This window comes from Macaca mulatta, chromosome 2, assembly GCF_049350105.2.
Source record: "Macaca mulatta isolate MMU2019108-1 chromosome 2, T2T-MMU8v2.0, whole genome shotgun sequence".
Classification (NCBI taxonomy): domain Eukaryota; kingdom Metazoa; phylum Chordata; class Mammalia; order Primates; family Cercopithecidae; genus Macaca; species Macaca mulatta.
In genome coordinates this window covers 112,262,160-112,275,154 of record NC_133407.1, presented here as the reverse complement: position 1 = coordinate 112,275,154, position 12,995 = coordinate 112,262,160, and the positions used below count along the sequence as shown (strand labels likewise).

At 49.3% G+C, this 12,995-nt stretch overlaps 1 protein-coding gene and 1 pseudogene across 7 annotated transcripts in view; one reads left to right on the top strand and one right to left on the bottom strand.

The window, feature by feature from the left end:
• Positions 1–2,390: 2,390 nt before the first annotated feature.
• On the bottom strand, positions 2,391–3,351 carry LOC144338956 (uncharacterized; annotated as a pseudogene).
• Positions 3,352–6,894: 3,543 nt separating this feature from the next.
• The window catches only part of PRKAR2A (protein kinase cAMP-dependent type II regulatory subunit alpha), a 106,890-nt gene continuing 100,789 nt past the window's right edge, over positions 6,895–12,995 (top strand). For all 7 annotated transcript variants that reach the window (XR_013413930.1, XR_013413929.1, XM_077992809.1 and 4 more), the window contains exon 1: positions 6,895–7,451. Coding sequence is in view for 5 of the 7 variants with exons in the window: in XM_077992809.1 (XP_077848935.1) it covers positions 7,190–7,451 (262 nt within the window). In the remaining 2 variants the exon portion in view is untranslated. The remainder of the gene's footprint in view (positions 7,452–12,995) is intronic.

The following is a 12,995-nucleotide window of genomic DNA, read 5'->3' as shown; positions in this document are numbered from 1 at the left end:
GCTGGGATTACAGGCATGAGCCACTGTGTCTGGCCACCTTACGGTCTTTTGAGGCTGGAACCCCCTACATCTTTTCTAACCTCCTTATAAATTTATTCTCTTATTTCTTTATTCCCTTGTAACTCAATGTTTAATGGGTAGGGATTTTTTTTTTATTTTTTAGATGGAGTCTCCCTCTTTTGCCCAGGCCGGAGTGCAGTGGCACGATCTTGGCTCACTGCAAACTCTGCCTCCCGGGTTCAAGTGATTCTCCTGCCTCAGCCTCCTGAGTAGCTGGGATTACAGGTGCACACCACCACGCCTAGCTAATTTTTGTATTTTTAGTAGAGACAGGGTTTCGCCATTTTGGCCAGGCTGGTCCTGAACTGACCTCAAGTGACCCACCCACTTCAGCCTCTCAAAGTGTTGGGATTACAGGTGTGAGCCACTATACCTGGCCTTAATTTTTGTATTTTTTGGTAGAGATGGGGTTTTACCATGTTGGCCAAGCTGGTCTCCTGACCTCAGGTGATTTGCCTGCCTTGTCCTCCCGAAGTGCTGTGATTACAGGCATGAGCCACTGCACTCAGCCTCTGGGTAGGGATTTTGACTCCCACTTTCAGATGTGGAAGCCAAGGCTCAGACAGGGTAAACTGATCTGCAAAGGTCATTGGCAAACTGATAATAAAGTGGGGATTGTCTGGGTCTCGAGAAGAAAGACTTGTGATGCTATCAGAGGCTGTCCTGAGGCTGCTTGATCCAGGCTCCAGCAGACCTGTCTGTACCACCTAGTCCAAGCTTAGGTACCTGGCCTGTGAGTCAGATCAGGGGTGGCACAGAGTCCTGACAGGCACTGGGAAAGCCCCAGGGCCAGGTGTCCCTGAGGGGTCCCTTTTCTGCTTTCTCTGCTCTGGTAAGCATGCAGACCTGTGATTTTCTAGCCAGTTTCGCTGTGCTTTCTAGGTTCTGTCCTTGCCCTGAGGTGTCTCAGATGCAGACCCTGGCTCTACTGCAGAAACTGACGCTTTCTCAGGACATAGTGTCTCAGGCATGAGGATGGCTCACAGGTACACAAATGTGGCCTGGGAACTAACTGCTCCCTGGAGCATGGGCACTTAAGACAGATCAGATTTCCTGTACAAAAGGCAGTGGCCTCACTGGAGGAGCCACAGTAGAGGCTGAAAGACAGCTTGGGTGAGGGCAGAGAAAACATAGCTCACTTCCTCAATCTCTTTTGCCAACTAGCGGCTCATGAACACTTCTAAGGCAACATAGAAACTGTTGCTGGTAGGAACTGAGCTGGGAGTACCAAATCCGGGAGGGCCTGGCATGTAGAGGTGGTCAGGTGACCAGCAGATCCCAGGAAATGGGTGGGGGACTGGAATGGCTTAGAAAAGTAGTCCCTTGATCAAGTAAGAGGGAGGTTTTCCTGCTGGACCTGAGTCCCACAAGTATGCAGAGGGCATAAGGTATTTAAGCTGGAGGATCTGAGCCAAGAGCAGGCCTTCGGAGGAGTTCAGGGAAGTTTAGGCCCCTCCCTTCATCTTGGAGAGACAGAGAAAAATGTTTGAATAATAAACCTGTTAAGAGCACACAAAATTCATTGTTTCATTGGAAACAGCAATGGTACCCGACCCATTTTCGTTTTCACCAAGACCCGTTGTTTTTGGGCTAAACAACATGTGTCCCACCTGTGCTGCTCTGCATCCATAGTTGTAAACAACTCTGCGAATTGGCCCCATTGTGTCCATATCTGTGCCTGTGGTTGGTGATACGGCAGTTTGTGCAAGATATTGACTGCCTGCTGAATTGTGAGTAGGATTAGATTTGAGTGTAGCACCCTCAGGGTTCTGGGGCCCCCTCCTGTGTACTTCTCTTGCTTCTAAGGGTCTCTGCTGTTGGCCTTTTCCACCGTCACTTGCTCTTGGCAGCTGTATCTCAGTTACTGGCTGCCTCTGGGTTTAGTTGCCATGGTAGCCTCCAGTGGTGCAGCTGGACAGGCTTGAATGCAGGCAGGATAAATGCAGGATAAGGGTAGAAGATGCGGGGTTCAGGCTCCTGGTGTTCCCTCCTGTTACAGCACCCTTTTCTTTACCTAGCTTAGCTGGGCATTCATGAAGGCCCTGGGGGCTCTACTTGTTACTGAAGGGTTGGCCAGAGGTGAGAGAGATGGACCCCTGCTCTGGGACCAAGTACTGGGGGAGAGTGCCAGGTTGAAACTGGAGGCTGGCTGTCCATCCTTGCTCTGAGACTAGTCTATGGAGACCCATGAGGAGCAGCTATAGATGGCTATATGGCAGACACACCTGTGTATGGTAGCTGCACCTGACAGCAATAACTTAAGCATACTCTGAGAATGACCCTGTATGGCAGATGCACCTGAATGTGTTGGGCGTTCCAAGCGAGGACAAGCCGGAGATTCACTACTTACCCATGAGGAATATCTGAGCCCCCATTCTGTCCTGTGGATGTACAGGGGATTGAGCCCCTTTGTTTTGGGTTAAATCAAAGTTGTTAGCGGGAGGGTGTTAAGTGAAAATGCTATATATACTCCATAATTTCTGCAGGTGGGGCAGTTCTCCTATCTAGCCCACCACCACTGGACTGCTCTGTAGGTAAATTCCCCTCAATCAGCCCTAAGTCTTGTTTGCTGGCTCTGGATCTCTTTTGGCCTCTCGAACCTGGTGCCATCCCTACTGAAGTTAATAGGGGTCTGGTGGCCAGGAGTGGTGGTTCACGCCTATAATCCTAGCATTTTGGGAGGCTGAGGCGGGCGGATCGCCTGAGGTCAGGAGTTCGAGACCAGCCTGGCCAACATGGTGAAACCCCATCTGTACTAAAAATACAAAAATTAGCCAGGCGTGGTGGTGTGCACCTGTAGTCCTAGCTACTTGGGAGGCTGAGGCAGAAGAATCACTTGAACCCGGGAAGTGGAGGTTGCAGTGAGCAGAGATAGTGCCACTGCACTCCAGCCTGAGCGACAGAGCGAGACTCCATCTCAAAAAAGAAAACAAACAAAAAAAAATATGGGTCTTTCTTGGCCGGGCGTGGTGGCTCACGCCGGTAATCCCAGCACTTTGGTGAAGCTGAGGCGGGTGGATCACCTGAGGTCAGGAGTTCAAGACCAGCCTGGCCAATATGGTGAAACCCTGTCTGTACTAAAAATACAAAAATAAGCCGGGCGTGGTGGCGCACACCTATAATCCCAGCTACTTGGGAGATTGAGACACGAGAATCACTTGAACCCAGGAGACGGAGGTTGCAGTGAGCCAAGATCGCATCACTGCACTCCAGCCTGGGCAACAGAGTAAGACTGTGTCTCAAAAAAAAAGCAAACAAGCAAACAAAAAAACCAAACAAAAAAAAATGGCCAGGCGCAGTGGCTCATGCCTGTAATCCCAGCACTTTGGTAGGCTAAGGCAGGCAGATCCCAAGGTTAGGAGTTCGAGACCATCCTGGCCAACATGGAAAACCCCATCTCTACTGAAAATACAAAAATTAACTGAGCATGGTGGCGGGTGCCTATAATCCCAGCTACTCGGGAGGCTGAGGCAGGAGAATTGCTTGAACCCAGGAGGTGGAGGTTGCAGTGAGCTGAGATTGTGCCATTGCACTCCATCCTGGGTGACAAGAGGAAGACTCCATCTCAAAAATAAATAAATAAATAAAGGCCAGGCACAGTGGCTCACGCCTGTAATCCCAGCACTTTGGGAGGCTGAGGTGGGTGGATCGTGATGTCAAGAGATTAAGACCATCCTGGCCAACATGGAGAAACCCCATCTCTACTAAAAATACAAAAAAACTTGCTGGGTGTGGTGGTGCATGTCTGTAGTCCCAGCTACTCGGGAGGCTGAGACAGGAGAATTGCTTGAACCCGGGAGGCAGAGGTTGCAGTGAGCAGAGTGCGCCATTGCACTTCAGCCTGGGCGACAGAGCGAGACTCCTCTCAAAAAAAAAAAAAAAAAGTCTGGCACAACAGTAGCCCTCATTCCTCCAGGATGCCTTTGAATGCTCTGCTGGATGGGTGTTTGCTGAGCCATGGGGTATCTGAGAACAAGTCAGCCTGACTGGCCTGCTTCAGGCAGAGGCCAGTAGGGATTCCTTGGAACCACTTGGAAAACCCACCCATACTCAACTGTTGTCAGCCCTGGAGTGGTCTTTCTGTCCAGGCCACTCCTGGAGAGAGTTATGTTTTGTTTTTTTTGAAATGGAGTCTCACTCTGTCATCCAGGCTGGTGTCCAGTGGCGAGATCTTGGCTCACTGCAGCCTCTGCCTCCCAGGTTCCAGCAATTCTCCTGCTTTAGCCTCCTGAGTAACTGGGATTACAGGCGCCTGCCACCACGACCAGTTAATTTTTGTATTTTTAGTAGAGATGGGGTTTCACCATGTTGGCCAGGCTGGTCTTGAACTCCCGACCTCATGTTCTGCCCACCTCGGCCTCCCAAAGTGCTGGGATTACAAGCGTGAGCCACCGCGCCTGGCCTCTCTCCTCTATTTTGTAATCGAGGTCTAAGTCTTAACTGTACAGGTGCCAGTCTGCCTTTAAAACATATAAAACCAGCCAGGCCTGGTGGCTCACGCCTGTAATCCCAGGACTTTGGGAGGCTGAGGCAGGTGGATCACGAGGTCAGGAGTTCAAGACCAGCCTGGCCAACATGCTGAAACCCCATCTCTACTAAAAATACAAAAATTAGCCAGGCGTGGTGGCATGAACTTGTAATCCCAGCGACTCAGGAGGCTGAGGCACGAGAGTTGCTTGAACTCGGGAGGCACAGGTTGCAGTGAGCCGAGATTATGCCATTGCACTCCAGCCTGGGCGACAGAGCAAGACTCTTGTCTTAAAAAAATAAAAAATAAAAAAAATTATATATATATCACCTGACAATATGGGTAAACTAGGGAACAGAGTTGTGAATTTGCCTTTCCAAAGGGTTGGCTATTGGATTGCTTGAAGAGGGGCAGATCCCCAGGTGTGGTGGTACCATGGAAGTCACACCTAGGTTTTCTGGATATTGCTGTCAAGGCTGATCCCTGGAAGACTTGGGTCAGTCTACCCAAAAGCAGAGAAGAGGTGAGGGAAACTACCCCTCCAGCTCCACTTTGCCTGTCCTTAGTGAGGTCTTCATATTCTGAGAGCAGAAGCATAGCTTTAAAGCAAGGGGTCCCAGCTGAGACTATGAGGTCAGGAGAGCAATTTCATTGACTCTGCTTGCTGTGTCAAGATTTACCATTTAGTCGGTAGACCTTCTCCAAGAGTATGCAATAAGGACTGAGCAGGAAAAAAGTTGGAGACTGCTTCTCCCCTCACAAAGTTGATGATCCAAGGTTCTTCCCAGGGGTTAAGAAACTTGTCCAGCCGGGCCCGGTGGCTCAAGCCTGTAATCCCAGCACTTTGGGAGGCTGAGACGGGCGGATCACAAGGTCAGGAGATCGAGACCATCCTGGCTAACACGGTGAAACCCCGTCTCTACTAAAAAATACAAAAAGCTAGCCGGGCGAGGTGGCGGGCGCCTGTAGTCCCAGCTACTCGGGAGGCTGAGGTAGGAGAATGGCGTGAACCCGGGAGGCGGAGCTTGCAGTGAGCTGAGATCCGGCCACTGCACTCCAGCCCGGGTGACAGAGTGAGACTCCGTCTCAAAAAAAAAAAAAAAAAAGAAACTTGTCCAGGGGGACACTGCTGTTTATAATCACAGGCCTGCTTAGCCTAGAGCCTGGGCTGGCCTCTTCATCAGCGGGGATGAGGTGCTCCTTGCTCCCAGCTGCTTAGCTCCCAGTAGCATTGAGCTCCTGGGTGTGTGCCAAGCCTGTATGGGAGGTGCTAGGGAGGATTTTAATTAATACTGGGTAATTACCATGTGGTGTTTAAGCATCCCAAATGCCCTTCAGGTTCCCAAACCTACAGCTACTCTCTTCCTGGCTGGGCCTGGAAAGGAGAGGGGGGACTCTGCCCTATGCCCAGTGGGCCTTTGGTTAGCATGTAGGCTGTGGCCTGGACATCCCAGGAAGGTCTCCACCTTTTTCAAAACCCTTCCAGTTTGGTAGGAGGAGGAGGGCAATTTAGGAAATAGTCTGGCTTTTAGTCTCTACAGTTCACCTATACCATCTTCCTAGGGGCAAAGGATAACAATGCCTGTGGTCTGCTCAACTTCATCAAGCAGTGTTGGCCTAGGGCCCAGTGTAGAATGTGGGGAGAGGACTGGGCAGACCTAGATCTGGGGACCCTGGTCAAAGTGCTCCAGGAAGAACAGGCACAGAGGTCTTTGCTGCTTTTGGCCTTATTTCCCTTTCTCACTGTACACATTTGGCAGACTGAACTCTTTCAAATTTATTTTTCTGCCTGTGGCTCTCAAATTATGATCTCTTTCAAACGCCTACTTCCTACAAGGCCTTCCCCGTGTGACATCTCAGAGACCTGCCAGACTCCTGAGTTATTCCACCATTCCACCTGGCAGCCAAGGTGGTCCTGACTCCACCAGGCCTTTGCTCTTGTTGTATGTTCAGATGGCTTTCCTCCAGATCTTCCCCTAGGCGGGTTCTGCTCAGACCTCGCGTCCAGCTTGAATGTCACTCCCGAAAGTGAGCCCTCTCTTGCCCTTCATCAGAGAAGAACCACACTGAGGTGCTCGTATGTTTCTGCTTCTCGCTGTGTCTCTGGTGCTAAGTGCCGGCCAAAAGGAGGCTCTTGGCATCAGCTGAAAGAATAATGTAAAGGTCTTCAGGACCAGGCGAGAGGCACTAATCGGTCCCCTTCATGGGTAGACCATTCATTACCTAATTCCCCGGATTCCCGCCATGAGCCGGCATTAGGAACCGTCCACTGTCTCGACCCCCCGACAGCCCGAGGGGCGTGTCACCTAGTGGCGCAAGCGCACTGAGGGCCGATGCTACGCGGGGACGCGCACGCCCGCGGTCGCGTGCGTCACAACCAGGACGCCTGCCCCGCCGGTCCAGCTCGCCTCCCCGTCGGTCCCCGCGGCGGCGGCGGCTGCCCAGTGACAGCGGCGGCGGTGCCAGGCCGGCCGTGGTAGCGTAGGGTTGCGCGGCCTGGAATCTCAGAGCCGGCCAAAGAGCGGCGCGACGTGAGGAAGGCCGAGCCGGGGCCGCGCGGGAAGAGACCTCGCGGGCGCGGAGCGAAAGGCCGGCGTGAGTGAGCGCGGAGACAGTGGCCGCCGGCGGCCCAACCCGTCTATCCCCTCGGCCGCCGCCGGCATGAGCCACATCCAGATCCCGCCGGGGCTCACGGAGCTGCTGCAGGGCTACACGGTGGAGGTGCTGCGACAGCAGCCGCCTGACCTCGTCGAATTCGCTGTGGACTACTTTACCCGCCTGCGCGAGGCCCGCGCCCCGGCTTCAGTCCTGCCCGCCGCCACCCCACGCCAGAGCCCGGGCCACCCCCCGCCAGAACCTGGCCCGGACCGTGTCGCCGACGCCAAAGGGGACAGCGAGTCGGAGGAGGACGAGGACTTGGAAGGTAGGCTGTGGGCGGGGCCCTGGGGAGTGGTGCAGGAGGTCTCGAGGGGTGGCAGGGAGCCGGGTGTCGCGCCGGGGCCAAGCCGACCGCAGGCTGGGATTGGGAGCTCTGTAGCCGCGTTTCTAGCGTTTTCCTGAGACACCGCCGTGAGCCCGCGTGCGCCACTTCCAAATTGAGCTCCGCGGTCCTGCGAGCCCTAGAGCGCACCCAGTGATTTGTCAGATTCAGCCTTGAAGGAAACTTGCGCGCTGTCGGCCCTGCCAGAGAGAGGATCCCTCACCTTTGCTTGAGATCCTTCACCAGGTTTGACTCCGAAGACAAGAGCGTTCACATCCAGTGACTCGTGTTTAATTGAAAGGACAGTAAGTTTGTTTGGAAATAATAATTTTTTTTGAAAAGTTACTGTGAAAACTTTTAAGCATAGACAGAAGAGGAAAGGTGAGATGAATCCCTATATGCCATCACCTACATTTAACAGTTGTATTTGTCACAAAGTTTCATCCATACCCTTTTTTCTTCGCCGAAGTGTATTAAAGCAAATCTCTCAGGTCATTTCACCTCTGCTTGCTTGAGTTTGTATTTCTTCAAACGTGGTCCCTCGGAATATTCCTATTTTTAAAAATTTGGCCAAAACGATTGAATCAAATTTGGTGAGAGTAAGTAATTATCTTGCCGGCTGTGGCAGTGGGTCCCTATAGTCCCAGCTACTCTGGAGGCTGAGGAGGAAATATCGCGTGAGTCCAAGAGTTCGAGACCAGCCTGGGCAAAATAGACACCCTATGTCATTTTTAAAAAGGAAAAACCCGGCCGGGCGTGGTGGGTCACGCCTGTAATCCCAGCACTTTGGGAGGCCGAAGCGGGTGGATCACCTGAGGTCAGGAGTTCGAGACCAGCCTGGCCAACATGGCGAAACCCCGTCTCTACTAAAAATACAAAAATTAGCCGGGCGTTGTCGTGGGCGCCTGTAGTCCCACCTACTTGGGAGGCTGAGGTGGGGAGAATCGCTTGCACCTGGGAGGCAGAGGTTGCAGTGAGCCAAGATCATGCCACTGTACTCCATCCTGGGCCGCAGAGCCAACTCCGTCTCAAAAAAAAAGAAAAAGGAAAAACCCAATAGTTATCTTCTTGTTTAGTGGGTGGGTTGTAGCTTTAAAGGAAAGGATCCCAGCAGAGACTGAGATCAGGAGAGCAGCTTCACTGGCTCTGCTTGCTGTATCGAGATTTATCATTTAGTAATAGTCAGTAAACCTTCTCCAAGAGTATGCAATAAGGACCGAGCAGAAAACAAGTTAGAGACTGTCCCTCCCTCACTGATTTGGTAATCCAAGATCATCACACCTTTTTTTTTTTTTTTTTTTTAAAGTCAGGATCTCGCTCTGTCACCCAGGCTGGGGTGTAGTGGCACAATCAGGGCTCACTGCAACCCCGACCTCCCAAGCTCAATGTATCCTCCCACCTGGGCCTCTCAAGTAGCTGGGATTACCTGGTGTGCCACCATGCCTGACTAATTTTGAGTTTTTATAGAGACGGGTCTCCCTGTGTTGCCCAGGGTGGTCTTGAACTCTTGCCCTCAAGTAATCCTCCTGCCTTGGCCTCCCAAAGTGCTGGGATTACAGGCATGAGCTACTGCTCCTGGCCAAAATAACACTTTCTACAACTGATCTAAGCAAGAGTGTTAAGAAGCAATTACAATTTCCTTGGTTGCTTCAACATATGCTTTGTCAGTTTAACAGTAGAATTAGCCTACTTTTGAACAACTAAAATTGAACAAAACCATTTGAGAGGCCAAGTTAGGATCTTAGTGTTATTAGATCAGACACACACACAACTAGTCTGAGTTGTATCTGGTCTGGCCCAGTATTCAAGTCACGGCTGGCAAGGAGTTAATTAACAGTCATTGCTGTGGGAGGTTACAAGCTTCAGTGCACTGGACAATCTCCCTAACTGTATTCATGCTAAAAGAGTAACAAGGGCTCTTCTGGGTTTCCGTTGATTTATTCCACATTACATCATGGGTTTTAGGGAAATTAGAAATTATTTTGCCGGGCGCGGTGGCTCAAGCCTGTAATCCCAGCACTTTGGGAGGCCGAGGCGGGCGGATCACGAGGTCAGGAGATCGAGACCATCCTGGCTAACACGGTGAAACCCCGTCTCTACTAAAAATACAAAAAACTAGCCGGGCGCGGTGGCGGGCGCCTGTAGTCCCAGCTACTCGGGAGGCTGAGGCAGGAGAATGGCGTAAACCCGGGAGGCGGAGCTTGCAGTGAGCTGAGATCCGGCGACTGCACTCCAGCCTGGGCGACAGAGCGAGACTCCGTCTCACAAAAAAAAAAAAAAAAAAAAAAAAAAAAAAGAAATTATTTTCTAAACTCTGCCACAGGTTTGCTTTGTGGTCTTGGACAAGTTGTCAAACATGTTTGGTCTCAGATTTTCTTTTTCTTTTTTTTTTTTTTTTTTTTTGAGACGGAGTCTCGCTGTGTCTCCCAGGCTGGAGTGCAGTGGCGTGATCTCCGCTCACTGCAAGCTCCGCCTCCCGGGTTCATGCCATTCTCCCGCCTCAGCCTCCCGAGTAGCTGAGACTACAGGCGCCCGCCACCACGCCCGGCTAGTTTTTTGTATTTTTAGTAGAGACGGGGTTTCACCGTGTTAGCCAGGATAGTCTCGATCTCCTGACCTCGTGATCCACCCGCCTTGGCCTCCCAAAGTGCTGGGATTACAGGCTTGAGCCACCGCGCCCGGCCTGGTCTCAGATTTTCTTCTCTTTAAAATGAGGACAGTGACAACAATCTACCAGGGACAAATGTGTTTTTAAAAGCTTTATTTCAAGTTTGTTTCACTGTCATCTCTGTAAATCACAAAGCAGTAATCTGCTTTGAGACAATTTTTATTTATACAACACTTTAGGATTTTAGAAATTAGCCTCAGATAAGTAAAAGTTTACAAGTTTTTGTATTATATCTTCATTCTTTGTCATCTTTGATATCTTTTTCAAAATTGAGTTGACCTAAAATCTACTCTTTTATTGGTATTTAAGTATTTTTGGTGTCTCAAGTGGCTGCGCTACATAATTATAGAAATTACTACAAGGTGGGCCAGGCGCGGTGGCTCAAGCCTGTAATCCCAGCACTTTGGGAGGCCGAGACGGGAGGATCACGAGGTCAGGAGATCGAGACCATCCTGGCTAACACTGTGAAACCCCGTCTCTACTAAAAAAAAATGCAAAAAACTAGCCAGGCGAGGTGGTGGGCGCCTGTAGTCCCAGCTACTCGGGAGGCTGAGGCAGGAGAATGGCGTGAACCCGGGAGGCGGAGCTTGCAGTGAGCTGAGATCCGGCCACTGCACTCCAGCTGGGCGACAGAGCGAGAATCTGTCTCAAAAAAATAAAAATAAAAAAAAGAAATTACTACAAGGTGGATTTCTATTTACAAATAATAGATGAAAAACACATTGCATACAATGAGATACTTCATACCTGTTAGGATGGCTGATACTAAAAACAGAAAATAGCCAAGATGTGGAGAAGTTGGAACCCTTGTGCATTTCTCATGGGAATGTAAAATGGTCCAGCTGCTGTGGAAAACAATTTGGTGGTTCCTCAAAAAGTAGTTAAAGATAAAATTATTGTAGGTAGAGTAATTTCACTCCTAGGTATATAACCAAAATATCTTTTTTTTTTTTTTTTTTTTTTTGAGACAGAGTCTTGTTCTGTTGTCCAGGCTGGAGTGCAATGGTGGGATCTCGGTTCACTGCAACCTCTGCCTCCTGGTTCAAGCAGTTCTCCCACCTCAGCCTTCCGAGTATCTTGGATTACAGGCATGCGTCACCACACTTGGGTAATTTTTTGTATTTTTAGTAGAGACGGTGTTTCACCATATTGGCCAGGCTGGTCTCAAACTCCTGACCTTGTGATATGCCCGCCTTGGCCTCCCAAAGTGCTGGGATTACAGGTGTGAGCCACCACGTCCGGCCTACCCAAAATAATTTTAAGCAGGGAGTTAAACAGATAGTTATACTCCAGTGCTCATTGCAGCATTATTTACAGTAGTCAAAAGGTGAAAACATGGCACACGCCAGTAATCCCAGCACTTTGCCGGGCTGAGGCGGGCGGATCACCTGAGGTCAGGAGTTTGAGACCAGCCTGTCCTACCTGGTAAAACCCCATCTCTACTAAATACAAAAAAAAAAAAAAAAAAAAGAGCTGGGTGTGGTGGCAGGTGCCTGTAATCCCAGCTACTCGGGAGGCTGAGGCAGGAGAATGGTGGGAACCCGGGAGGCGGAGCTTGCAGTGAGCTGAGATCCGGCCACTGCACTCCAGTCTGGGCGGCAGAGCGAGACTCCGTCTCAAAAAAAAAAAAAAAAAAAGAGTGAAACTCTGTCTTAAAAAAAAAAAAAGGTGAAAACAAACTAGGTATCCATCAATAAATGAATGGATAAACAAAATATGGTATATACATACGTAAGATGGAGTGTTGCTTTGTCTTCCAGGCTGGAGTGCAGTGGTGCGATCCTGCTCACTACAACCTCCACCTCCTGGGTTCAAGCAGTTCCCTTGCCTCAGCCTCTGGAGTAGCTGGGATTACAGGCGTGTGCCACCATGCCCGGGTAGTTTTTGTATTTTTAGTAGAGACGGGGTTTCACCATGTTAGCCAGGCTGATCTCAAACTCCCGACTTCAGGTGATCCGTCTGTCCCGCCTCAGCTTTCCAAAGTGCTGGGATTACAAGCGTGAGCCACTGTACCTGACCATCCTTAAGAAGGAATGAAATTCTTATTCATGCTACAACATTGAAAATATTATCCTAAATGAAATGAGCCAGATATAAAAGGACAAATATTGTATGATTCCACTTACAGAAGGTAACCGTAATAGCTAAATTCACAGGGATGGAAAGTAGAAGAGAGCTAACCAGAGACTTGGGGGAAGGTGTAATAGGGTGTTATTGTTTAACAGGTGCAGAGTTTCAGTTTGGGATGATGAAAAAGTTCTGAAGTTGGATAATGGTGATGGTTGCACAATGTATGTACTTAATGACACTGAATTGTACACTTAAAATGGTGAAATGGCACATTTTATGTTATGTATATCTTACCACAATTTAAAAAGGAAGGAAAAATGAATTGTATACCCAATGGCATTAGAATAACTCTACACTACTGAAATTAGAAATAGGATATGTTTCAACACCAGAGCCAATAAAAAAAGGAAAGAACAAGAAGTATCATATGTAATGTTATAACTGTATATAGCAAGGAAGCTTTGCTTAGTGAGGTCCTTGTGACTAACCACCAATTCAGTTTATAAAATTGTATCCTATTGGAGTCAAAAAACTTACTAGCTGTTATTTTAATAACAGCTTTATATATCAAACAGGACATAACTTCAAAGTATAAAGTGTTATAATGAGTATTTAATGTTGAGAAATACTTGAGAGTATAAACTTATTAATAAGTTACTCTAGCTGCATATAAACAATAAATTGACATTCAGAATTGTTTCATTTCTGTAATTACCATAAAGCATTTATACTTGCGGGTCTCTTAGCAT